The following is a 27,977-nucleotide window of genomic DNA, read 5'->3' as shown; positions in this document are numbered from 1 at the left end:
TCTGGTCTGCTCAAACTGCAATTTTTTTCTTTGCCAAGTGACAAAAAAGGTAATATATTATCTTCTCACTAGCAATCAAAATAAATAGATTTAGTATTTCAGAAGCAACATCAAAAGAAAATCCTGACAACTGCCGCAGGCATTAAACAGTTGATTAAAGCTCCTGCCATCTTCAATTTCCATCACTATAATTAATGAATTGAAAAGGATTGTATGAAAATGTTTTGTAACATTCTTACCAGGTGAGTGTACTACTTCTTCAGGAGAGTACCACTTGAGATAAAATTCATCTCTCAATATAGGCATTTTCTTAAATTTCCTGATTATATTTTAAGTCAGAGACATTGTATTAATAAAATATCCAAAATACTTTTTGAGGGAGTAAGTCTGGCCTCCTTACAAAGGGATTTAACTTTTTAGTTGCTCGGAGCTCTACTTTGGATCTTTATATTATTTCTTAAAGAAAAAGTCACAGGTATAATATAGAATTGCCTGCTAACCAAGCCTATGACTGCTGATGCACCTAGAAGTAGACAAGATCTTAAGCATCACTACTGTTGATGTGGAAGCTTGACAAATGGGATACTCTGTAAACCTGTAAGCCCCATTGTTCACTGCTCTGGTCTCAGCACACATCACACCTGAAGCAGCTTTACTGTCCCTGGCTTTGGGTGCTGCTGGCAAGGTAGCTGTGGATGTGCTATGGGAAGTCTGAGAAGTAAACCAAGGCAAATAGCTGCTATGAACATATCAGAAGCCATATCCTCCACTAGAGTGAAGGGATGGGTTTCCACTTCAGTGGAAAACTGCATCCATGACACAAATCATAGTCAAATGAAATTTTTTATAAAATCTAGGCCTCATATGATCCAGTATTCATTTTATTGAAAACTGACACAAAACAAATCAATTATATTTCTGGTCATAAGTATTTATCACCAGTTATCACTTCCGCTCAATTCCAACCTCTCCTCTGCACCTCCAACCTCCCCCATCCCTGCTGCCATCAATGTTAGGTTTCTGTGCTCCCACAGGCTGACTCTACTCTGAGGTTACAATTGATACTCTCACTCCTGGGTGAGAGGAGGGCAGCAGACCCAGATTTGTACTGAAGAAGAGGTTGAAATTGATTTTTAGAAAATTATAAGCCTTTACTTTGTAGAGAAAGCATGGGTGGCACTCAGATGCCTGAGGCCAGCACAACACTGGGATTTGTTTATGAAAAATCATATTCTGTCAAGTCAAAGAAACACCCTTGTAGGCTTATATGAAAAGCATAGCTGAGCTATTCTCAAAGTGAACACTAGGAATCAACAGATGAAAGCTGTGCAAAACATGAATTTTGGTAACAGATACAGAAGGCTTAGATTTAAGAAAACTTAACTTTCTAGACCACTCCCACTATGGACAATTTAGGAATATAATACTCACTAGGGAATATTTTACAGAGAATAAATATTTTGAAGACATAGAAAAATAGTTCACAGCATCAAGGTACCTGTAATACATTACCTTGAAATAAAACTTGTATTTAAAAGATTAAAAAGAGAAGACTATTCTTGTAGTGGTATCAACTTTTCATTCATACAAATATTAAGCAGAGTATATCTGTTTTTTTAATATATTCACATTATTGCTTGCTAACACAACTGTACAAGGAACATGTTCTTAACTTACATCAATTTTGTGTACAGTAATTTCAGACACCTAAGTAAATTTTACAGTTATGAGAGTTGCAAGTAAAAAACCCCAAAAGCCATGTGTGAAGATATGTAAAACTAAAGTATAATCAGAAGAAATGAAATACAACTGGCCTGACCCAAGCATACATCATATAAGCAGTTAAAAAGTCTTACATTTGTGCAGAAAATAAACCTTGTAAACCAAAATGAGCAAATGAAAGGGTGCAATAAATAACTGCCTAACACATTTAAACATAGGTTGCCCAGTGCACCCTACTTTGATTACTTTAATATATGGCATTTGCATCTGGAACTGCACTGTTCAAGAATTCAGTAACTTTTTTCCTGCATCTGTGGCTTTAAAATAAACAAAAAAACAGCCATGAAAGGTTTTCTTGGGCAATTAAGTTTTACTAGAACAAGTCCTTCTTCACCCCTGTGTACAAGATCTGGTAAACAGTATGAATAAAGCTGGCACATGGCAACTGACTGAGTTAAAACAGCTACATTATAAAATGCAATAATAATATACTTTTGTGATCTTGAGTTCTACTAACCAGATGCATGCAATGCTCTCAGTGATTTGTCTAGTCTGAGTAAAATTATTCCACTTGGCTGCCTTATTTTTTTGAAATTTTTTTAAGCCAAACTTTTTCAGAATCAGTTGACAGGACTTCTTCATGAAAAGCATAGATTTCTACTAACAATATCTGGATTCCAAAAATCACAGTTTCAAAAAGAACTTTGTCTCCTTTTGCTGGAAGAGACTAGTCAATATCCCAAAAAAGAAATAAAAGTATTTACAATTGACTAGTCACTGACAGAAGCTTCCAAATATCTTAGAAGGAACTTCAGCAGCTTCAGAATGACTAAAGGAATTTACACAAGATACAGTCAACCAGTTGTATCATATAGGGATAAAAAAATACCTGTTCACTTGTATATCATTTTCAGCTGTGTATTTATATAATATATATATGTACACACGCGCGCGCACACATATAAAAGACTCCTTTGAAAATCAAGATACATTAATAAACAGAAGTAGCAAAAGTAAAAATAACTTAAGTAGTAATTAACATTTGTATGAAATTACTTTGCAGAGTTTGACCAAATACACTTAGAACATACTCTTATTTAAAAAAAAAAAAAACACAGAAAACAACTAACCAACAAAAAATACACCAAAACAAACAAACATGAAAACCCAAAACAAACAAAAAACAAATGAAACCACCACAAGATTCTGTAGAACCAAAGTTATGTCACTACCAGGAGAGCACCAAGCAAGGCACCATTGGAAAGACAACATACTTGAATAAGTCTCTATAAATAAATTGAATGCTAATCCGGTCGAAAAATCGGTGTCTTTGGTAAAAATTCTATAAGGATGACCTGTACAAAAAGAAAACAAAAATGTATTAAAGATGGCAGCAATCCTATTATCTATCACAATTACAATTCACATGGTTTTGGGTTTGGTTTTTTTTTAATTAGTATATCAAGTTGTGATGAAAAACAAAAATCATGGCATTTGTCTCAGGTAGGAGACCATTAGAAAAGTCATGTATGATAATTGGTTTGGGGTTGAAAACCAATACTCATGGAATAAAATTCAACTTGAAAAGTTTGCCTACTGATATGAAACACATAAACTGAAGTCAGCTAATTATGTTAAAGAATTATTATACAGTAATTTATTTATTGGGGAAAAATTACAAAAGAGACAAATGCATTCACTAAAAAAATAAACTAACAAACCCCCTGAATGAACAATGCATGAAAAGTTAGTTTTCAATTGCAATTTCACTTAATTCAGAATTGTTGCCACTTAATACAGGATTCTAAATCATGTTTATAGTTCAATACCTGTATAAAAAACCGTATCAACTTTTGCAAAGCTCCCATATCTACAAATGTTCAAGTAGTTAACAAGAACTTGACTAATGGCTTTGTGTGATTATTCTTATGGTCTCAATTCAAATCTAAACTGCATTTTTCCCAGCTAAGTACACTATAGGGTTCACTCCAGAACACAATCCAAGTATTTATCCTCTTTAAATAGGAAGTTTGAAGAAAATTTTGACTTGTGCACATTCTTTCTTTGGAGACAGTCATAACACAGCAGCATGATCTGATTTATAAACAAATAAATGCATCTGGTACATAAATAAGGATTGTATTTACTTATAAGGGAAACTCACCTTTTTAAGAAGTTAAAAATTATTTCTCAATGTTTGTGATTGTAAAGGAGAATACAACTTAGCTGCTTAGAAAATAAAGACTTTATCTCTGCAAGCATACAAAGCCTCAGAAAATAAGTCTCCAATCTTATTTCTAAGGCAAGTACTTTTGGAATTACAAAACCTGAAATTAGGTAGGTAAGTTTATTTTTTGAGATATTCAGAAGTGACTTATCTTCAGAAGTAATGCAAACTGCTCAAAATCCACTGATCACTGACCTGAGTCAACCACTGGATTCTGTAGACATACCAGGGCTTCTGATTTTCAGGCAAGTTTTCAAAAAGGGAGCAAGAAGTAAAGCTGAAGCACTGTGTTTATGCCAAAGGTACAAGACTAACTTGTCTTTCTTAATTTGATTAATTATTTATTTGATTTGTCATCTACTACAGTACATTTCAAACCTCAGTTTGGTGAAGTACCAAGTTTTGGGTACAAAAGTCTAATTTTAATCATCTGTTTAGCGAAAAGTTGAGGATAAGCATCTATTATTTAAAATTAAATCACAATCATATTAGGGGCAGTTTTTAAAGACACTAACAAATCAGTTCACTGAAAGCAAGAAAATGTCACACTGAGGTTTTGTAAAAATTTTCTCATTAATATACCCAAAGATAATATCTAACATTTCACAAACTGAAAATAAAATCTTTGACCTTTATGCTGTGAAACTATATGCCCATGCATATATTATTATAGTAAGCAGGTCAACTAATTTGAAATTATATTTGATAGAATGAATATTCATCTGTAAATGTTGCTGGGCCATAGTATTTACAAACTCACATTATGTTTTTTCCAATTGAATCTGCAGAACATTGGGTTTGACAATGTTTCCTGTAGAAAAATAAAGTTTTCAGCAAAATACGAACGCTTCATTTAGGCAAAGGTCAGGTCTATTTTCTGAAATTCGATTTATTCCATTTTCAGTCACACCCATATATCCAACCTAAAAGATTCAGTAGAATAAATTTTACAAAAAAGTACTTATTCAGTGAACTGAATAGAGCCATTCTGTAAAAAACGCTTTTTGAAGACCTTGTATTTCAAGCAAGAGATAAGACCTAGTGGAGGGACACAGAAAAGGAGAAGACTAAAAGATAAAGATAATTTTAATATAATTTTGAATTTTGAATCACATTTAAAATTTTTATAGGCATTACAGATTTCTTATTTTATAGAACAGACAAAGTACTGTGTAATAGAAGATCACAGATAAGTTAGACCTAATGCAGTAGATATTTCTCCAAAGCTAATCTTTATTTTTAAAAAGCTAACTTTCCTACAGCCTTTAGTAACTACTAAAGCATGAAAAGAAATTATGGAAATTCTAGTGATGTTTACATTTTATCAGATTAATTTCATCCTATCCTATGTACATCCAAAATATACTGAAAATGGAAATAAGAACAGCACCAAAAAGAACAAGTTGCAAGCTAAATAAACTGAAATCCTATGCAGGACATCGTTCATTTTAAACCACACAACTTCTCACTGTATATTTCCAAGATGGGTTTATGGAGTCTCAGCCAAAAACTAAAGCATATTAAAATTCCAGAGACTGACTTGAAAATATTTTAGTGACACCAATTGGAGATAAAGATACTTTCAAGATACTTGAGGTAAGGGGCAGTTAAAATCTAAAAAAGGTTTAAAGGTTAAAATCTTAAAAAGGAGTTAAAGGTTTCTTAAGCTCCAACAGCTTAGTTGAAAGGTCTTCTTCCATACTTTTGGACTTGATTAGCATTATATAAAATAGCCATATCTGACTTGCTGCGTAACCAAAGTTGTGGTTATTCTTTATACAGCATCTAAAATTTCACACTCCATCAGCACATGTTCAAGCTATTTTATCTTGGCAATTAATTTATTATTTTTCAGAACACAGTGAAGCGTTGTTTTCAAGTCATTCATAACTTTATAAATCAGTCCTGCACATGAAACCATGCATCTGTGAACCGTAGAAAATCCTTGCACTCAGGCGATTAAGCTCCTGACACCTTTACTGATTAATAATCATGAAAAGAATAAGATCAGAAGCAAAATAAATGATCATTTAATAGAGAAACTCACAAAACAGCCCTTTAACTTACATATTCCATCATGTTATTCGTTTCACATTTCCTTTTGCTTAGTCTCCAATGCAAGCACAGCTAGACAAGGAGGAAAGAAAAAGAAGAAAAATGAGCTGTATTTTATTGCAGCACACAGACTAGCCCATTTGTTCACCTTTCATATTTTTCGTTCAACAAAAGCATCTGTTTCCATACTGTGCAATTCAAACTCCAACAGTACGAAGCTGCTCCCTGCGGCACTCACCTTGTGGTATAACCTATTGTTTTCCCATTCTAATAACTTCTCAATCGATCTTCGTGTCTGGAAGACAAATGAGAAAGAATTTTACTCTTGACTGGTTTTAGAAAAACTTTGTTTTGCAGCTGCTTTTGTGTGAAAAGGAGAGAGGTACAGGACAGTGACTGAGTACAAGGTGGTCTGTGGTACGACCAAAACTTGTCTGGTATAAAATAATATCTAGAACAGAAACAACTTTTTGTGATAGCCGAGTAAGTACCTTCAATCACTTTGGAACAAAAACTGTTGATATGCATGTTCTCTGGTTCTTATGGCAGTTTTAACTTTAAATTCACAGAAATTTCAAAGTGATCCAAGTATAAAAAGCAGGAACACTGCTTCCCCATGATCAGTGATCTAAATGTACTGCTTCTAAGGTCAGCATATAAACTCACAAATGCTGCAAACTATTTTGCAGTGCTGTATGTCAAGTGCAAATACACCATACTCTAAATAAATGAGGAATTTTTGTTACATTTACATCCAGATTTTAGAGAGTGAAAAACCAAATGCAGAAAGTTACAGTATATTCCGCAAATAAGCATTAGTAAGTTTGTGATCTGTATAGAGAGCAAACCCAATATTTAGGATTCTAAAGGTAAGGTTTACTGCCTGTGTCATCCACACTTCACATTTCAGACAGAGAATCCAGAAAGCTGTTCTGCACAGCTTTTTAAGATTACGCATACTAGAATTAAAGGACGCTCTGTGCTGCAAAGTTTCACAGCATTTTGAGTATAATTATTCAGTTATATTTACATTTGAGAAATACATAGTGACATTTATGGTCATTTGACTGCCAGAATATATATTGCTTAGCTCTAAATGGGATTTGCTACAGACAGTGAATAAAAAGAGGATAATTCATGGTGCCAGGTGTTAAGATGAGACCAACAGAGCTGCAGGTGCAAAAGGACGGAGCAATGACAAGGATCAAATACAACTTAGTGCAGCTGCAGCTTCCTCACAAGGCGGAGCGGGGTCAGGGGAAAGGATGAGAAAGCATCTTGCTGTTATTGCTACAAAATACAGTAAATGGACCCTAACAAACCAAACTCAATGCTGTCCGAGAAACAAAAATGTCTGAGTAAAATAAAAATTCGACAACAAATTGTTCATTTCCCCACAAATATTAACATCTTGGTTTTCAAACATCCTCTAGTTTAATACTGAAGCAGTTGTAGGGAAACACAGCTAAGCATGTACTGTGGTCACATGATTAAAAATTAGATCATTGCTATCTATCAGCATTCATTACAGCAATTTTTTTATTATGTTTTATTTTAAAATCACAAGCCGAGGAATTATCAAACGGCGGACATACCAGCAACTAATTTATCACATCAATTGGAAATTGAGTATTTTTGGGGTTATTCTTATTATTATGTTTTTAAAGACAGTACCCTTTAACAATAATCAGTAGACCTCACTTGTTTCTTTGTAAAGATAGCCTTTTAGAGTCTGCTCTCCTTTTAAATGAAAATAGGGCAGCAGTTATGGTCACACTTTTGTTAATTTAGTTGCCAGTCAGCTCCAAATCAAAAGAAAATAAGGCTGCAGAGTGTAATTAACATTCAGTTCAGTCGTTTTGTCCCTTGTCTAGCCCCCAAGCTTTGTTAAAATTGCCATCTGAATGCTGAAGGCTGTAGGGAAATCGATTTGATTCTAATCGCACCATGAAAAGAACATGATCTAACTGCTTTCAGCCCTCCGTAAATCTGTACTAGGTCTTTAGCACAATGCAACTTCCAATTTAAAAAGCACTGAATGTCTCGTCAATGACTTTGTGAAGAAAAAAGAACAAGGAGCAGACATAAAAATTCCAATAGTTGTTTAAGCATTAAAGTTCATTTGCATCACAGCAAACCTGAAAAGGGCTGACCTCTCAAACCGCCTCTCAGGTCTATGAAGTTGTAGCCTTGACAAGCTCACATTGACAGAGCTCATTGACTCTGAAAGGCTACTCTATCAATGGTGAAAAATGGCAATAGGTTCTACTCTGAGCAGGCATCTGCCTGCCCACCCGCTGCTAAACCAATGGCAAAATTGATTCAAAACCTGAATCTACCTTGTAATCTTCCTTTCCAGGACCTTTTAATAATAGATTAAGATCACTATACAATTTAATTTCATTGTTTGCCCTAAAGACTGTGAAAAACATCCAAGCTTTTCAAATTCCAATAAAATTACATCTATATTACAATACATAAATATAAATAAGAAATTGATAGGTACTATTAATTGGTTTATTCAAACAAAAGGACAGCTTAAAGACATTTGACTAGCATGAGATAAAAATACATGCAGACTCGAGACCATGATTCTTTATCTTCCCAGGGCCTTAAATACTACTTACCCTCCCTATAGTATAATCTTGGAATAGTCATAGCTCCCAAACACACCATATGACTAATACAGAAATGCTAATGAAAATTAGACTGTAAAATATTTCTGCAAACCTCAGAGCTTGGAATAAAAAAGAAATTCATTAAACAGCATCACACAATTCACTATAGTAAGTTTTCTTCCTACTTGACAGGTGAAAAAAAGCACTTGCACGTGCAGCTTAATTAATCACTGCTCTTGACATCTCAATGATTTACAGTGAGGAGCAGGTGAGGATATACAAAACCAGAAAGGAACACTTGATTTGAGTGTAGCATTTCCAGCACACTAGGATGACAAGCTTGTATATTCTATCAATGGTGTACAGAAAAACCCATACAGCAAATTATTTGTTAGCCACAACAAAAGCACAAATTAAGTGGAAGAGAGACTTGCTTATTAGGAAGATTTAATACTATCCAGCTTTTCATTTTTTTTCTTAAAAACCCAGTCCAATATTTGAGCAAAGAAAAAAACCTGCAATTCAAGTATACTTTTCAGCATACCAAGGATAAGAAAATATGCTTTGTAATATATTTTATGAAAAAAAGTCTTCAATGCTATCCATAGAATTTTGTGAAACAGACCTCTTCAACTGTCTAGATGCAATGTTTAATGAAATATTTTTGTAAAATAACAGATTCTTTAAAGATATTAATGTATAACAGTGTTTTTTGAAGAATCAGACTCCCAAAAAACTCTAGCACAGAGTACACTTTCACTAATGCTTATCACTCCTGATTCAGTAAAATAAAGTTTTTTCTCTCAAACATAGAAGGAAAAAAAATCTAAGCCTAAATATGAACTTTCCATGCAGAAACAAGGATAGCACTGAATATATTACCAACTGCAAGACACTTCTGTTACACCTTTGCAGGGTCTATCCAGTTAGCTCCAGATGGAATTCTGATCTGGACAGGAAGGCTGTGCAGCAGCAGGACCCCTCTGGCAGTGCACAGCCAGGAACACCTACACTGCACTAAACCACACTAGCAAATGGGACAAGGCCCCCTCAAGTCCTGCTGTAAATCAGTGAATGACTGGTACAATATTAAACAAAAGGATCTTACACGACTCCCAAAATGGTGCTAATTGGAGAACCTCCCTTTGTCTTTATTATGTGGGGAAACAACATGGATAGCAACAACTCGATCCTCCACTAACAATCATATTTGTAGTTGTTGGGGAAAAACCAAAGACTCTCCCCATGTGCATTTGATCTTTGACTTCTCATCTGAAAACACATATGTATACCTTGTGCACTATTAGCCCAATAAATAGCATGAGATTTTCAAACTCCTTCATACAAAACTTTACCACAATCAAGTATTATTGGTTTTGAATATCGCCCTGAACAAATATACTTTATGCTTAAATCTCAAAATAGAAAGAGACAACACTGGGCAGACTTTTGTTAGCTTCTCACATGGCCAGAATTTGTATTATCCACCACAGAAAAAAGTCAACGGATCCTGACAGAGGTCGGAGCTATAGTATAACTATATTCCACTCAGTCAAAGAGAGAAATTACAGAAGCAGGAATTTCTATTCATTCTGGCTACAAAATTTATACCCAAGTAATTTAGCTATCACCACAAATGGTGAAATAGAAAGTTAGATGACAACTGAGTCACATATGCTCACTTTCAATATGCCAGAACATACTCTAAGCCAATTTTGAGGCTCATACTGGTACCACAAAAATGCCAAAGCTGTACACAAAACACACTTAACTGAATGATGCACATCCGTGCTGAGAATGTCCTCATCTTGAACACTTTACCTCAAGTAAACCAATGTAAACTGCAAATTGGTAAGACTGCCGTGTTGCTAAGGAATTCTCCATTTGTGAAGGGAGAAAATCACAAAGGTGAAACCTGACTTGATTTCAGATCCTGGCATCTGGACTATCTGCTTTAGTGCACAGTAGTTTGATAAGGTGTCTCTTCTACTACATAGGTGAACGTGGAGATTTTGAGTACTTTCTCCTACTAGCAGCTAGGATATTTCTTATTTTAGACCATTGTAAAACTGCTCATCCCAGAAGCCACTTCAGCATCCATGCAAGAAAGCAAGTGGAATCTATACTAAACAGAATGAAGAATATCTGGAAATAAATGCAGCAGTCTGGTGCTTTTTACAGGATCTTGAAAAACTGCCTTGTCCAACAAGATTGCTATCGCTGCATTTGCCTTACTAGATCGACTACTCTGTGCAGAAGGTGAGTCAGCCTAAAGCACAGATCAAAACTCCGTAACACACAGAGAGAAATACAATCAACAGAATTCTGGAGCAGAACTGATGACACCGAGTTGACTTCATGAAACTTCACATTCTGGAAGACAGCCCTGAGGATATGGTCTCACACGACCCATAAACTAACTCATTTGTACAGGTCTCAACTGTGGCTCGGTACATCACAAAGAGATTAAGTTACAGTTTAGTGAACCAAATCACACCAATTACTTTCTGGAAAGGTCTCTTCCACATAACTATTTGCTGACACAAAGAGAAGCTCAGTGTTATTTGACACTACTGCAGGTAACATTTTTTAATATCTAAACTCAAGATGATTCCTCAGTTACCCTGGTTGCCTTGATTGTCAAATTCCTGGAGTGTTTAAAGAAAGTAGTAAAGCCATTAAACATGTGCAGGATAGAGAAGGTGTGCAGAAACATACAGCTCATGTATATTACCCAGGAGTAAAATGGAGAAGGTATTGAATCATCACCAATGTAATAACTGACAGATACTGAACAAGTATTTTCCAAAGGCACTTTGGTCTGCAGTAGAAACACTCAGCAGAGAGAAACTATCTCCAACTTTCTAGAAAGCTTCTAGAAGTTAATTAAAGTCCTCTGTAAGTTTCCTCTGAAACACACAAAATCCAAAAGATTCAATATGCTGATATTTTAGCCATTGGATATTTTAGCTGTCCTACAAGAGCTAAGTCACCAACTAAGCATTGCTAGCTGCTTTCTATAAGGATGTAACACTGACTAGAGGCAACCACTTGTGAAAATTTCATAATATGGAGAAGCCTTGTAGCAGAAATAGTCTTGACCCTGGCAAAAAGAACACACTTCCCTTAAGAAGGCCTTGAAATGTGGTGAAAAACACATTTCTCAGGCAGACTGGTGTTCAACTGATCCATGAAGCATCATGACTGCACTTCATCCTGTTACTTGAACTTTTAAATAATATTTGTAACTCATTCATTCTAGGATTAAATTCTAGCTCTGATTCTGTCATCATAATGAAAAAACCCATGAAGCTCTGATCCCTCCAAGGAAATTATTCAAATCTAGACATGACAATCTAAAGCATCCACCTCCTGCTGAAGGACATTTCCACCCAAAAGGCCACAGAAAATGAACATGTAAATTGGAATGGATCATAACAGGGATGAAAATAGGATCAAATCTCCACCAAGGAACTCATCAGGTATCATTCTCTGTGGGAAACTTTACACTGAACATGAACGAAAATTCCACCTCCATCTCCTCTTTTAAGGTTAGAGAGATGTTCATTTAGGTCCCTGTCATTTATTTCCAAAATATCCAGGAGTATGCCACAGAAAATAGTTCAAGGCCAATGTAGGTTGAGAAGCTAAAGAATCTCTGGTTACATCTCTATTAAGAAATGAAACTGTGCCCAGAAACACTCCCATTCATTTCAAGCCAGCTGGCAGGGAACAGCTTACATCTCTATCAGTAAGCTTTCATAACCTCCAAACCACTCATAGTGCCTGAAGCATTCTGATAATGCCTATGAATCGTTACACAATACAGACCCAGAGCCTGCCAGGGACCCTCCTAAAAGTACAAATTATAAAGGACCAACTCCTAGGAACATTCCCAGGTTTAGTTTATTAGCACATAGGAATACTTTGATTCCTGCTGTTAATAGTGTCTAAGGACAGTGGCCAAGAATGGGAGGGAAGCCTCATGGCCAGAAAGACTGAAAGGCAGCACAAAACTCCACAGAAGAGTGTAAAATCCATCACTTCATTAATCTGCATGCTGAAGAGAACAATCCCTTTTAAAGGGACAGCTCCTACAGTCCCTTGTACATCTGAGGGCTGAATCAGATAAATACTGGTTGATCCTGTAGCTACTTTACTAATTTAGAAAAAAAAAATCTGGCAACTTAGTATTTCCCATCATCAATAGACTGGATCTATTGTTCTAGATTCAGTCATTTATTCCAAAATTCAGCAAAAAATATTTTTATGCGCTCCAAAATTATATGTACCTGGTCACTTCACACTTTACATGTGTTTGGTATGGTACAAGTTTTATTAACTCCTTCACTCTTCTCCTTTGTAGAACTGCCCCCTCATCCTCCCAGCTGTTTTATCAGCAGTAATGGTTCTTGAACTACTGTTTTCTTCATTAAATAACTTTCTTTATACATAGTGCTTGAGTTACTGAGAATGCTACACTTCAGCAGAAATAACATTTTACTGTGATTTGTTTTAATAAAGTGCAAACATGAATACCTTCCAGACCTAGGGTACCTTGAGAAAAATCAAGAGAAGAGGCACAGAAGTGTGTCACTACTTCACACTTGCCAGAACTCCATTCTGGTTTTATGTTCCTTATTTGGGATTATATTTAAATTGCTAAAGACAGAACCCTAAAAATGTTCCTTTCTAAATTGATTTCCAAATCTTACAACCAACTAGATCATTTTAGCATGCTCTTTCAAAATAGCTCTATGCAAATTTCACCCAACTCATGCTTGTAGTTTCAGGAACACATCGACCTAGACAGGAAGAGCAATATCAAAAGCAACACTAAACCCAAGTAACTGCACGATCCCTTTATATACCTTAGCCATCACAATATAAAAGAGGCTGTAACACAGAAATGTCAATTATACCCAGATTGTTTTGATTAATATTAAAATGTTCAGAGACATAATTCTAATTAAAAATACAATTAAATTTTAAATAGCATTTAGAATATTTATGATACATCCCAGAGATACACAATATTTAGGATTTAGTTAAAATCAAGAAAAAACAAAATCACAAATGTAACTTCAGAATATATATTTTTGAACTACTAAAAGGTTTGTATTTGATCTATAAAGACCCAAATCAGTATTCTGTGATCTCCTTTTATCTGTAAGTCTGCTTCATGCCAATCTTATTGTCCTGTCCTCCACCAGGCAAGTCTGCAAATTAAAACACATAGTAAAACTAGCTGCTCCCACACCCCACTGTGCACCAGGAAAGCACATGAAAACCTGGTAAGCTTTTGTATGTTGCTGTGAAGGAAATAATCTGATTTCAGATACAGAGAAAAAAATAACCACACAGGTATACACATCATGATTTTACATTTATTTGCTCTACAAGCTGAGCTGCTTGAGCATATAGATGACTTAGTGACTCTTCTGACCAAAATTATAGTTAATAGCATCTAAAGCAAAACACACCAGGCCTGAATCTTCTGATTTTTTAAGTTTCCTTTCATAGTTAACACTTTTTAAAAAAACCCTCCAAACACATTTGAAAACAATGGTCAAGAATACATATTTGATATATACAAGTTCCACTTTAAAAAAAAGTTTTACTAAGTTGACTAGAGCCAACACAGAAATTCTACGCGCTCTGGTTAGGATAACCATAATAAATACATTATAATTTTAAATATTCTTCCAAACTGAACTATAATATAAACTCTCTAAATACTTCAAAAACAAGGCATCTTTTGTCTTATGTAATTGCCTTGTGGAACTCCTCAGGTACCATTTAAGAGTACCTCCAGTGCAACATCCCTTGCAGATGGGCATCGGAGAAAAACATACATTTTCTTCAGTTTTGATAATAAATGTAATGTATTCATAAATTCAATAAACTGATCTAATGTATTTTAACATTAGTGTCATCCACTGACAAACAAGACTATAAAATTTAAGAAAATTCATTCCAGCTCCTCCACCACATATTTAATTTATACTTTGGAAGTTATAATTAGCTATGTTTATACAGCAATTTGAAGATGTGAACTGCTATGAAAGTGACAACTAATGATGAGGCTTAAGCAGCATTCATCAGCTTTGTGTGAATTCACAAACAAACAAATCACTCTTGAAAGTATTAGTACAGATCACACTGTTAAATATCTAATTCTATTAATTTTAAAAGATTGCCCATGAATCATTTGAAACATGCAATTTACTTGTACAATACCAGCTTTTAAAAAATCTAGCAGTACTGCAATGCTATCATAGTTTTCATTGTTACTGTTTCTGATGAAATTATACATCCTATTTACCCATCAGGAACTACAGCATTTGGTTAATGCTGAAAATGAGTGCCAATTCATTTGAAAAAGTGGCTTCAAATGGGCACCTCAGCCTGCAGCACTTTTTGAATTATTATTCACTATGCCATTCTTTTTATTCAAATAACAACAACTTAAAGACTAAATGTTCATTTGTACAACCTGGAATTTGTCCCAGAAAAGATGGTGAATTCTATGCGTAAAACTTCTTAAGATCATTTATGTTCCAGATCTGCAAATGAGGGACTGTACTTCCTGCAACTTTCTTGCAGCTTTTATTCATTAAAATCGAATTAAGACCACATAAAAGGAGAGAAGCAATAAGATACTGAATCAAACAAAACACTTATTTTACTGCTGAAGAGTAGAAGGCTTCTACCAAATATCTCAGCGCAAATGGAGAAAAGAAACAACACTATGCAAGGACTCCAAAACCAGCACTGAAAAGAAAAATTCAGTGAAGGGAAAGCTTTCACTGCATGGAAACAAATTAAAATTACATAATTAACAATTAAACATACAAATATTTGTTGCTTAATTAATTCCTAGTTTGAAGCACCTGTTGATTTAAGGAGAGAAACCATTACCTTATTTTTCACTACATGAAATTAAGCATGTATTCCCATTATACACAAACTTGCAATAATTTCACAATTTGTAATTACATTTGTGATAACTTTCTCATGTTAAAACTTAATAAGTCAAAGAAAGACAGTAAAAATACAGAATTAGGAGAACCACTAAGAAAATTATTCTTAACTCTGAAGCTGCAATTGACATTTTGTCTACATGAACCATTACAAAAAAAACCTTTCTCAGGAAAAAAGCCACAAACTATACCAGCAATTAAAGACCAGGGTAGATTGGTTCAGATTCATTAATACAGACATTTCTTAATTGGTCATTCTGAGAAAAATTTATATTAAAACTGTTGTTTCATTTAATAAAATCCTTGAGAAACCCTTCCACTTGTTAGCTCACTATATCTGTAATTCAACAAAACAAATTATTAATCTTCTGTTTCAGTAGAAAGGGCAAATATGAAGACTTCTGTATTTTTGTTATGAAATTAAAACACAACCTACACAAATTTCAGGTTGGGAACACTCCCACCATGCCTTCAGAAATCAAACTCTCTAATTGTAAAGTCTTGGGAGTCTATTGTGATCATTGCAGCAAAGGATATAACAGAAGTCAGCTCCAAGTAACTGTCCTTTCTCTGGGAATCATTAGAACAGGGCTGAGCTAGCAAAGCTCTAAGGGTAACATTTCTCAGACAAGTGCAAGTAATGCAAAAGAAGCAGCCTTTTATTTATTGATCATTTGTTATAATTGTTCTACAGTATGAGAACAACTGAGAAATAATTCATTGTATCTAGAAATTAAAGGGAAGAAATAAGCATACATCATCACGGACCCCTGTTTCCTCAAGAATCCTGGCTGTTGTGACTTGTGGCTGAGTCCAGCCAGGGAAGGGATAGCTAAGGAAGTCAAAGCATGGGAAGGTAATTTGATCAACACAACTCTCTTCCAAGACACAGGTAAAGTCTGACACAAGCAGTTTGAGAGTTCAAATGTAAGCAGTTCACACCAAATACTTATGTATCAGCAAAACTGCAGCACTAGCAGCAAACCAAGGTGATAGTGGGAGAATATGAAGTTGCTTCTTGTCACAGTTCTACTGGAATCTACTGAGCAAATAACAGACTGGAACCTAGATGAACCAGGTATTTTTTACAACTGCTGTTTTTGCTGAGCAGCTCCAGGTAATTCATAATGCAGTTTCTCTTATTTCTACACTTTCTCTATTTTCTACACTTTCTCTTATTTCTACACTTTCTACACTTTTAGGAAAGTATGCAATGTTAGTTTCCTGCTCTTGTCACAGCACTCTGACATAAACTGATGGAAAGTCCTAAGATTTTTCCTTTATGCAGAATTGTGGATACAATTCAATACTGATTGGATTATTATTACAGGGTTCAAACCCTGTAATTCCAGGTAAGAGGGATTTGTATTACTTCATATTTTCCTGCTCTAGATCTACCAAGACAAAGTTAAATCCACCCATATCTGTACAAGCAACCCAAGTGGCAGTAACTTTTCACCATTTTTCTGTAAGTAAAAGTAGTAGCCCTGACTAGAATAATTAAAAACCCTTCTGTTTGTTTCCTACACTAGAATTTCCAAACATGTCCTTGAAAAATATTCCACAGTTTCCCCCCTTAACTCCTCCACCACAGAAAAATGTTCCTTCTCAGCCATTTCCAGGATGAAGAGTTAGGAGCTTGGGAAAGCAGACTCTCTCCTTTCCCTTTTAGAACACAAGTTAATTAATTCTGTATATACACTCTTCAGATGTCCAACAGGCACCAAGTTATCAGTTTTCTATCTGAGAAACAACCCTGTAAAGACAAATTCATTTGGCAAGCTGCTGACATGGACAAGGGATGCTGATCCATTGATTTAAATTACTTTTACTCTGGAAGAATAATCAAACTGTTATCAGCGTCTAGTGCCATTGTGCCATCCACAGTGGCACAAGATACTTTGTTTAGGCAGCTGAGCCCTAGTTGCACTAATGCTGGACATCCAAGTGCAGAAAAAGATGCAAAGGTCCATAAATGTCTTCTGGTGCCAACCTGAACAGGAAAAATGCAACATTTACTGATAGTCTGGGCCACACTCTAGGATGACTTAGACAAGTTCAGTCACAAATCTGTGTCCATGCTCCTGCTGTTCATATTATTTCCAGGACTCTTCTCTCATTATGCATTCTATATTACAGCAACAATAACACCATTATCCTCTTTCCAGCATCCTCTGAACAAAGTATCTGTGGTTGGGGCTTTTTTTTCTAGATTTATCCTTTTGGAAGGAGCTTACCTTTTTACCTTACCCCACACATCTTCTCTTAACTGTTGCTTGACCAGGTTCCCACACAGAACCTCTCTCCTCAGCTTCAAACTATTTTCTGACTCCAGATGCTAGAAGCCCTTGTATTTTTTCTGACACTGTTTGACACTGTATAAAAAGTTGATTATAGGACCCAGTCTAGAAGATGAGAGCTTGTGACATCAGCCCCTACCAAGTTACATCCTGTTATCATTTCCTGCTACAACACAGTATGTGAGAAAACTGGGTCAAACTTCATAACAGCGGAAGGATTCACATTTAGAAGTTAAACATGGACAGTAGCAATGGATGCTTCTCTTGTGTTTGCTACCTACAGTGCTAGGCCTTGAATGGTAAAGGACTTCTCTACAAGCTAGTGAAGTCACCTGTTTATCTGCAGAAGCAATCACCAGATTCTAATTTCTTCTAGCAGATTTTTGGGCTAAGGATGTATGATCATGCTACAGGATTATTACCAGTTTGCAACAGCTTGAAGATAAAAAACTTAGAGTTTGATACAATTCACACTGACACCGATATTTTTGTTTTGATTCATTTCTCCACAGACTCCAACATTACCAGGAGGCTTTTCTACTTTATTTTGTATACAATTAAAATTAGCCTTAAGTAATCTCTTAAAGGGACTAAGCATTAAGATCTTAACACAGATAGTCAGATGATACAAAAATGCATACCGGTTTTGCTATAATCAATGTTCATCCCATAAATCTTTTTTTAGAATGCCTTTACTTATTAAGTCTAAAAAATGATGATTTTGATAAAGAAAATAATGACAATGTTCATATACTGAATTGTACCCAAGCTGTAGCATTAAGAGGGAGAACACAAGAGAGAACATACACAAGGCATGACATGAAATGGAAAGATGAACAGTACTAAATAGTGAGGAGATGGGGAGGCACAGAGACTTCTTGCACAGAAGTGAAATAGAACTAGCCAAAGACAATTTTTACACACACAGAAAAGGTGGCAGGATAGTCTAATTAACGGCACTGAGAAAAGGAAGTGAAAACCAGGCATGTGTAATGAGCTTCTGTGGTGAACAATGCTCTAAGTGCCAAGAGTACATAGACAAAAGGCTATTTTCAAGTTCTTCATGTAAAAAGAAAAAAAGGCATCTTACTCATCTAAACTTGGAAGAAAATTTAAAAAGAAAAATCAACTATTCTTTTTAAAAACTGCTCTTTTAACAAAAACCATGTGCTTCTTTAGGGTCACAGTGTAATCAGAAGCTCCTCAAAAACAAACTGCCACTCATTCACTGGCAAATTCTGATCATCTCAAGGTATCACAGAGAAGATTCAGCTATTAAAGAGTATATTGAAAGTTGGTTCAATAACAATAGCAGCTTTATAAATGGCTCTAGGAGGCATTCAGCTATACAACCTCTCATTGAGTTACAAGCTCAAAGTCCTGACTGGTATCTCCTGTAACTTTAACCAGTACAGCTGACAACTGATACCAAAATGTACAAAGTAAAAGTGATTTAAGTAAGTTCTAGTAACAGTTTTCAATGGTGAAGGAGGAAAAAAACCTAAAAAACCAAAATGAAAACAAAACCAGTACAATGTTAACTATCAAAATTGTACTAATAATTCAACTTACTCTTTTACTGAGGCAGATAACTGGCCACATACTACAACCTAAAGTGCAGCAGCAGCAAAGGCATCCACATAGAAGCCATCGCACATTAACTGGAAGATTCTTCTTAAGACAACTGTTAACTCTACTGATGCTGGCTTTGAATTCTTCAGGTGCAACCTATGAGGGAAATGAAAAAGAAGAAACAAACTAGTACTGCAGCATTGTACTTTATTACTTTTACAGTACTCTATACTTGGGACACTTGCTTGTGTAATAAAACTCGAACTCCAATTCCAAACTTCTATTCAAAGATACTCACCTTTCCAGTTAAAGATGAAGGAAATTCTGCTTCAAATTTGTTACTTAGTCCAAACCTGCAAAAACAAAATTTAGATTGTAGCAAAATTATAAATAACCCTAATCCATGACACAAATTACAAGCACCTCATAATATTCTCAGGGTCTGTATCAGTAACAGCATTAATTTCAGGAAAACACTAGTTGGTATTAACAGTAATTCTTAAAATTATACTAAACAAAAATATACCATTGTACACAGATAAAAAGCCATCTTGCCCATAGTATCTTCTTACAGTTCTCTTGATATTACTGACTCTTCCCCAAAGTCAGCAAAACCTATAAGCAAGAGTGGCAAGTGAGCTAAGTGAAGTACTTAAGGGGAAAGGGAAGCAATTTAAGGCCACAGTTGGAACTACCTCTCTCCTGCACCAGCATCTTGAAGAAAAGCTCATCCAGTGCTAAATAACTGTTCTAAGCATAAAAATAGAATAAACACCAGCTTGATTTTCAGAAAAGAAATACATAATAAGTTTCAAAACACAAAATGCTAAGTACCAAAACAAGGCTTAAACAATAACTAATTATAAATGTGAAGTTGTAAAGCAGTTTGAAGTGACCTGGAGTTACTAAATCTACTGGGTTTTACAAGACTTAAAGGTCAGAAGAGTGTCAGTTTATCTATTAAAAACGTTTTTAATAACCCAACAACCCAACCAACAGTTGTTTGGTTGGGTTCACAAATAGATGAACCTCAAAGAAAACCTTATTATTTTCTGGCATCTGGGCTGGACAATAACTTCAAGTAGAGACTATACAGACTATAAAATCTTTAATGTGACTGGCTACTAATTTGGTATACAGCAGTCAGTGTAAAATTTAGGTTGTAATTAAAAAAATTCTGAATATAAACAGAGCAGTCTATCAGATACTACAAACAAAAATCAGAAACTAAACTACTCTATACTTGAAATACTGGCAGCAACACCTATCACACATTGCTGCGTTGTATGCAGAAAAGCTTACCTGAGCCTTGACAGCTAAAGACTTTAAACACATAATTTGCTTTCACAATATGCTATCGAGCAGCTAGGTACTTCCGAGAGTTTTAGAGTTGTTTTTCTTTTTCTTACTGAACTGAATGATCTGCATGCCAATGGAGAACTTTGTCCAAGTAATCAAATAGGCAGTTATGTGGTAAGCTATTGTGGAAACCTCATAAAAGCCAGTGGACAAAAAGTGGCAGATGAGTTTCTCTGTAGATATATAAAAGGTGGCGAATTTTGAGATTCCTAAACTATGCTTATGTGACACTCCACTAAAGTTTGACAGGTACAGCTCACAGGACAGATCTTTTATCACCACTCATGATTCTCTTAAACATCACCTCAATGCAAGCACCAGTCACCATAAATAGCAATAAAATACTGAGCACCACTGGGAAAGAGATTAACAATTTTAACTCTCCATGAAACCCACGTACTCAGTACTGGGTGCAGCTCTGGTATCCACATTTCATGAAGGATTTGGAGTTAGAAAAAGACAGAGAGAAGGAGGGCTAGTATAATAAAGGGAATAAAGCAGCTGCCTCAATAGACTAAGGCTAACATTAAGCTGGAAAAGAGAAGGCTGAGAGGGACACATGATTAAAGTGCAAAGTTTCAGGAAGGCAATAGTAAGGGGAGTGTCCATCCACAAATCCCACAACAGAGCGCGTTCACTGAAATTAGCCAGAAATTGGTTTAAAACAGTTACAAGAAAGTGCAGCTAAAAATAAAGTACAAGTAGCTAAGTTCTGGGTTTGTTTCCACTTGACATTACTGATGCAAACGGTGCCAAAAGATTTGAAGCAAGATTACACAGGTTCCCTGACAGACACACTAAAGCAAAGACAATGCTGAAGCATACATCACTCTCATAGCTGCCGATGCAGAGAGTACCAGACTGGACATCAGGAACAGCCAGGCTCACATGCAATCCATACACAGCAATACCTGCTGCCGAAGTTTGCAGCAGCACACTGGGCTATGTAGCTGGAGGGTTTAGGTGACTTTTTCATAAGGTCTTAAGGCAAAGTAAGCAGGTAATTTTCCTATCAGTGATTACATGCAGTAGAATCATACAAATATAAAATTATTTGTGTTGGAAGGAATAAAAAAATCATCTAGCCTAATCTCCCTGCCACTGGATCAGGCTGCTCAAAGATGCATCCAACCAACACTTCCAATGAAGCAAGTGTTCCATTGAATACTTCCAATGGTGGTGCATCCACACCTTCTCTGGGCAACCTGTTCCAGTGTCTCATCACCTTCATCCTTATATCCAACTAAACCTATGCTCTTTCTGTTTAAAACTATCCCCCATAGTCCTGTCACCACAGGCCCAGGCAAAAAGTCTTTCTCCACCCTTCTTATAAGCCTCTTTTGCATACTGAAAGGCTGCAATAAGATCTCACAGGAAACCTTATTTACACAGAAGTAATCTACCATATTTCAGTAATTCTAACTAGAACAGTAGCTCTGCAAGCCTGTAAGTCTCTCAAAACTCGTGAAAGAACAAATGAGAATTGTTACAGAGAAACACATATGGCAAGTTTACTACTTCAACACAGAACAAACGCAACTTAACTCACTGGAAACATTGCTACCATTGAAAATCTTGCTGAATACTCCAAGACAGGAGGACCATCCACCTTTCTGCAAACTACTGAGTGAAAGTAAGCACTGAGGCAAAAGTTATATAAATGTCAGAGTCATGCCCTATCAATTAAGTGTAATGCCCTACTTAAAATTGCTAGTAAGTTGAAGTGGAACCTAAAGTCTGAAAAAACCCTTGGATTCACATACATTTTAGAAGCACCCAAGCCTGGAGAATGACTTCAAGCTCAAGACACAGAGGTGCCATCCCAAGTCTCAAAACTAAAAGGTAATGCCAGTATATTTACTATATAATTAGCTTATTAAATTTGTGTAGTATTTGTGAAGTATTCAAATGTTGACAGCTCCACCAAACACAAATATTCATAAAGCTCACAAAAGTCATGCCTGGCAAAAGCAGCTCCCACTGGAAAAGCTCTACAGCTACCTGAAATTACAAACACTGAGGTAGAATGAGGCACAGAAACGTCAAACCAATGCAGTTACACTTGGCTGAAGTCACAAGCAAAGAGACTGAGAGCCTGTACTCAAGGCTTGTGCTAATGTTTAATACATGGCAGGGTAGCACAGCTGAAACTAACTCAAACAGTTACCAGCATAATTTTGAGCTTGACACATCAGAGTCTTGTCATCATATGCAGGTAGTAAAAAAAGCATACCATACATTGTAAGTAGTTAAGTGATCTCAGAATTTTCACTCCTGACTGCAAGCTGAAATTTGGAAATTAAAGGATTAGAAACTCCACAGAACACTCCTACATGTTCAATGTAAATACATAACTGCTCTGACCAAAAAAACTAGCAAAAGTAAGCCTTACAATAAAATACTGGAAATCAATGTTTTGGAGATGCATTTCCTCAGACAGCTGTCCTATTAGCTTTCTTTAGTACAATACTGCATCTCCAGTGGCACACACCCTTCTCTGCTTGCTCTGTGTCTTCCCACTTTACATCATGTCTTCAACAGATCCATGCTCACCTCACTTTCTTTACCCTTCCTGGACCTGAACAAGCATTTCTGGAACCTGACTCCACTTCAAAGGTACAGATAAATTCCTGCCCTTGTATACAGTGGAGAAAGAAATGGTGAGAGGTGGAAACTTTAAAGTACAGAGGTTTACAGTATAGGACACAGGCAATTTGGAACCTTTTCCAGCATGCAGCTCAGATCACCCTAACAAAAAAACTTGACACATGCTATCCTCTTCCTCCTTGTCCTCTCTTATGGGGACACTAAACCATTTTTTCACTGCCTTAACTCTACTCTTTAGGTCCACATGTTCCCAACCCTTAACAAATAAATATACATTTCACAAATCTTAACATGCTTCATGATTCTCACATAGTCCTGTTTTCAGTCTCACATAGCCCTGTTTTCACTCACGTGTCCTTGATACAAAGTCAGGTTGAAAAATACATTAGCAGACTTCAGTTTAATAATAAAGAACTTACTTGGATAAATACATTTTCATAAGTTCTTTTCCCCCCCACAAAAAGTTATCTTGCATCAAGATTTAAGGTGCTGTAACAACAGCACAGAAAGGCATTCATCAGCATATCCCAATGGCTCACCACCATTTCAGCACTGCAAGAACAAATCCAGTATTACTAGTTAATACAGTCTGCTATATATATGACACATGTCTCAACTGGTCGAGGAACAGGAAAACAGTCACTGGGAAACAGACTGGAAAACACTACCAGGCACCTACCATAAATATTCTCTTCAGGATGTCAAACACATCACGTACCTCCACTCCTACCATAACACAGATTTCAGATACAAATATGAAACACCTTGGACTTTCAGTTCAGTTTTAAGTAAGGATCTCTATTTTCACAGTGCTTTCAAATTTTTGCCATTACAAGAGAGAACCTAAATTTTCAGCAGCCGGGTGATGTTACTCCTGTCTACCGAGCTATCAAAACTCTGCTGGTGTGAAAACAGTTTAACTGAATATTTTAAAAACAATGTTAAAAAAATATATTAGCATTGCCGGCCACCTGCTTCAAACAGTGAGTTTAAGGAGAAAACTTAGTGCTAACCAAAAGCTCCACATCCTCAAAAGGCAAAGACTTCATATGCTTTATTTGGATAATATTTAACTGCTTTTCTTTAACTGATTTTAATTACTCAGTTTAGAAAAGACTCACACACTTCCACTCTCTGTTGGATGAAATCAAGTAATGGTAAATGTCTTTCTGATGTTAATATGTACTCATGGAATTGATATATTTCAAACTCAACTTTATGTAAGATCAGAATGGATATGACAACAGACTATGAAAAGAGAGCTTCTGTTTAAATACACATAGCAGAAGCAGTCAGCACTCTTCAAACTGCAGAGCCAGGGAAAGATCAACCCAGTATTTGCTTAACTGCTGATCATTTCTGCCAGACCTTCAAAATGCACACATGCTTTTATGCTGGCAAGACTAATTCATCATGTACACAGGACTAGACCTATTCCTTATACTCACCAATTGAATGTTCTAAAAGGGATCTAACTTTTAATAATAAGCTTCTGGATCAATGACCAAAAAAATTATAGGCTGTACAAAGGTAAAAGTGGCTGATGCTATGTAGTTTACTGTTAACACTTGGCACAGTGAAGAAAGTAGATGAAGATCAAATGCCTAATTTTGGAGGCACACACTGGTATTTCATTGCTCATTCAAAACCTAAAGAACAAGTACTTCAAGGAAGATCTTAAAGTAATAATGAGCTAGTAACTATTAATGAACAATTATCAAGTTAGCCATCCTTCAACCACAAGGCCCTTACTAGTCACAGCCAATGCTTCACAAGCTTCCACTAACTGGTCTGCATCTTGTCTTGCACAACTTACCTTCAAGTACTGGAGAAGAAACCAATGTTTGCCTCTGTTTCAGTTATTTGTACTTTTCATTTGCTAATACGAAAACTATTTAATTGTGGTTTTGCTCTGTTTTTCAGAAACAGACTAGGCTACTGGCTTATTTTCAGTGAATCACTGGTACAGCTTCTGTTCATAACAAACAGCCATAAGTTGAACACACTGACTACTTGCTTCTACTCTTTCACAGGGCCTCCTTGGCCTCCAACCCCATCTATGCCCTTCTAACTTTCCAAATCTCTCTCAGTCTATCCATAACTTCCCATTTTTAACTAGACAGCTAACTGCACTGCCCAGCTATTAGCATTTGTGTCATCCTAATAATAAAGCAACAATACACCCAAGTGCCAAAAAAAATTGTCAAGTCAGTATCTGAAAATCAATAGTTTATGAGACTCAGAGAAGCCAATCACTGTATGTTCAGCTTTCATGTCTGCGCTACAAACCTAGTTCTGCTGAACACTGAATACAAAAGAAACCAAGTTTGTACAAAAGTTTGTACTACTGTGCCTTGTCTCCAGGTTTGTATTTCAGCTTCTGACATTATACATTGTAACTGACAACTACTACACTTCAACGGAGCGAGCCTGACAGAACTGAGGGAAGGAATGATACCCTCATCTCTTACATTATTGACAAGTACTACACAAGCTCATGGTCACTTGCTGCTAGATGCAGATACCAAACACACACAAAACAAAGTTGCTTCCATGTCAAACACAGTGAAACAACACACAGCAATCACAACATCATTTTACACATAGCTATCAGAATAACTGATGTCTTTTCTTTGTTTAAGTCCTCAGAGATATACTAGCCCCAAGTTAAATGGGAGTGGGTAACAGGAACATAAACAACCTTGTTCAATAGTCCAGCCGGTCATGTGCTGGCAGATACCTGTTACACAGAGGAACTGAGGCACCTTACTTCCTGACAGCTCATCATTTTGGACAAATACTTCACATTCCTCTGCCAGTCACAGCCCAAGCCAGTCTTGTTTCCTCAGCCCTAGTTAGAGGTTTGCACCCGCCTGCGAGTTTCCAGGCGGCTCCCGGCTGCCCGGTGGGGCCAAGAGCCCTCTCGCAGCCCCACGGACGCAGGGGAAGGGCAGCAGCCCCGCCGGTGCTGCCCACGCCCACCCCCCGACTTGCCCCAAGTTGTACCCCCGAGCTCGGCGCTCCAGCCGCCCCCGTCCCGCCGCCCGGGCCTCCTCCGCCGCCCGCCCCGGCCGCGCAGGCCCCGGCGCGGCCCTTACACGGTGACATGGCCAGAGCCGCGCACCACCACCGGGTCGGGGGAGTACTTCAGGAGCTGCTCCTCCAGCGCCCGTTCCTCGTCCTCCTCCTCTTCGTAGATCTCATCGAAGTCCGCCATGGCCGGGCCGGGGCGTCCGATGAGCCACAGGAGCCGGGGCGACGCGACGGGGGCCGGCCAGGGAGACACACAGGAGGGTCCGGCGGGGGCGCCCCGGGGCCGGGCCGGGCCGGGCGGCAGCGGGGCCGCGGCAGCGGCTGAAGCAGCGGCGGCTCCGGGCGGGGAAGCGCCCGTCACCCTCCGCGGGGGGAGGGGGCGAGGGGCGGGGCAGGAACAACAACAACAACATCCGGCCCCGGCCCCGCCCCCCTGCTCGGGGCCGCGCCGGCCGGGGCGGTCTGGCGGGGGCGGTCTGGCGGCGGCCGGGGTGTGAGAGGACTCCGGGAGCGCGGCGCTCTCAGGGGCACGGAACGGCTGCGAGCGACCCCACAGCGGTCATCGGGTCCAACCCCCTGCTCGAGCAGGGTCTTGCTAGAGCGCAGGGCATAGGATTGTGTCCAGACGGTTCCTGAGTATCTCCGGTGATGGAGACTCCACAGCCCCTCTGGACAATGTGTTCTGGAGTGTGGTCACCTGCACGGTAAAGAAGTTCTTCCTCCTTCCACACTGCGGTGGAGCTTCCTATACATCAGTTCCTGCCGTTGTCCCTTTTCCTATTGCTTGGCACACCTGAGAAGAACCTGACTCCATCCTCTGACATGCTCCCTGAATATTCTGATACATCCTGATTAGGTCCTCTCTCAGACATCTCTTCTCAATGCTGAACAGGCCCAGCTCCCTCAACCTTTCCTCACAAGAGAGAGAAATCGCTCTCCAATCCCTCACTCATCTTTGTTGCCCTCCACTGGACCTGCCCCAGGAGCTCCATGTCTCTCCTGCCCTGAGGAGCCCAGAGCTGGGCACAGCACTCCTGGTGTGGCCTCACCAGGGCTGAGTAGAGGGGCAGGATCACCTCCCTCAGCCTGCCCTTCCCAATGCAGCCTAGAATACCATAGACCTTCTTCACTACAAGACTTTAACCCTTTTTTGGGCGTCCATGAAGCCCATGGCTGAGGGCAGAGGGTGGTCTGGATGGTGTGTTTGGACATCTGCTGTGAGCTGAGGGGTTGCCCACCATTGCCTCTGGTGCAGGCAGTGCACTGAAAAACGTGGCCCCTGGCCAAGGCTGACCTGCTCACATGGAAGCTGAGACCAGCATGTCCTTTGGTGCTATCAGTTCCTGGATCTGCCATTCCTGCGGCAGCCTTGGATCCTCCATGGAAAGGATTATGCTAAGGCCACTGTTTGCAGAGTAGAGGAACAATGAATTTGCAGAGGAACAGCCCCTTTAGGACTACATTGATGAATGCTAAGCAGAAAACCCTAAAAATGGCAGGG

General features: G+C 37.7%; 1 protein-coding gene across 2 annotated transcripts; it reads right to left on the bottom strand.

Annotated features, from left to right (window-relative positions):
* Positions 1 to 860: 860 nt before the first annotated feature.
* On the bottom strand, positions 861 to 26,882 carry CHIC2 (cysteine rich hydrophobic domain 2). 2 transcript variants are annotated; one of them, XM_074541500.1, is made up of 7 exons: positions 26,542 to 26,882; positions 19,776 to 19,830; positions 19,478 to 19,633; positions 6,243 to 6,299; positions 6,017 to 6,076; positions 4,710 to 4,760; positions 861 to 3,077 (listed from the first exon to the last, which is right to left on the bottom strand). In XM_074541500.1, exons 1-7 carry the CDS (start codon positions 26,658 to 26,660, stop codon positions 3,027 to 3,029), a joined length of 549 nt encoding a protein of 182 aa, XP_074397601.1. In that variant the 5' UTR covers positions 26,661 to 26,882; the 3' UTR covers positions 861 to 3,026. The 2 variants fall into 2 exon arrangements, with proteins under 2 accessions (XP_074397601.1, XP_074397600.1); XM_074541499.1 differs by lacking the exon at positions 4,710 to 4,760 and having other exon boundaries at positions 26,542 to 26,881.
* Positions 26,883 to 27,977: the final 1,095 nt, after the last annotated feature.

This window comes from Zonotrichia albicollis, chromosome 5 (genome assembly GCF_047830755.1).
Source record: "Zonotrichia albicollis isolate bZonAlb1 chromosome 5, bZonAlb1.hap1, whole genome shotgun sequence".
In the NCBI taxonomy this organism is placed as follows: domain Eukaryota; kingdom Metazoa; phylum Chordata; class Aves; order Passeriformes; family Passerellidae; genus Zonotrichia; species Zonotrichia albicollis.
This window is presented reverse-complemented; position numbering and strand designations above follow the sequence as displayed.

Coding starts and splice junctions, on each gene's coding strand:
- CHIC2 (XM_074541500.1), bottom strand. CDS start 26,660: ATGGCGGACTTCGATGAGATCTACGAAGAGGAGGAGGACGAGGAACGG. Junction 19,634..19,775: donor CTTCATCTTTAACTGGAAAG/GTGAGTATCTTT, acceptor TTTCCCTCATAG/GTTGCACCTGAAGAATTCAA. Junction 3,078..4,709: donor TCAATTGGAAAAAACATAAT/GTGAGTTTGTAA, acceptor CTTTTTGTACAG/GTCATCCTTATAGAATTTTT.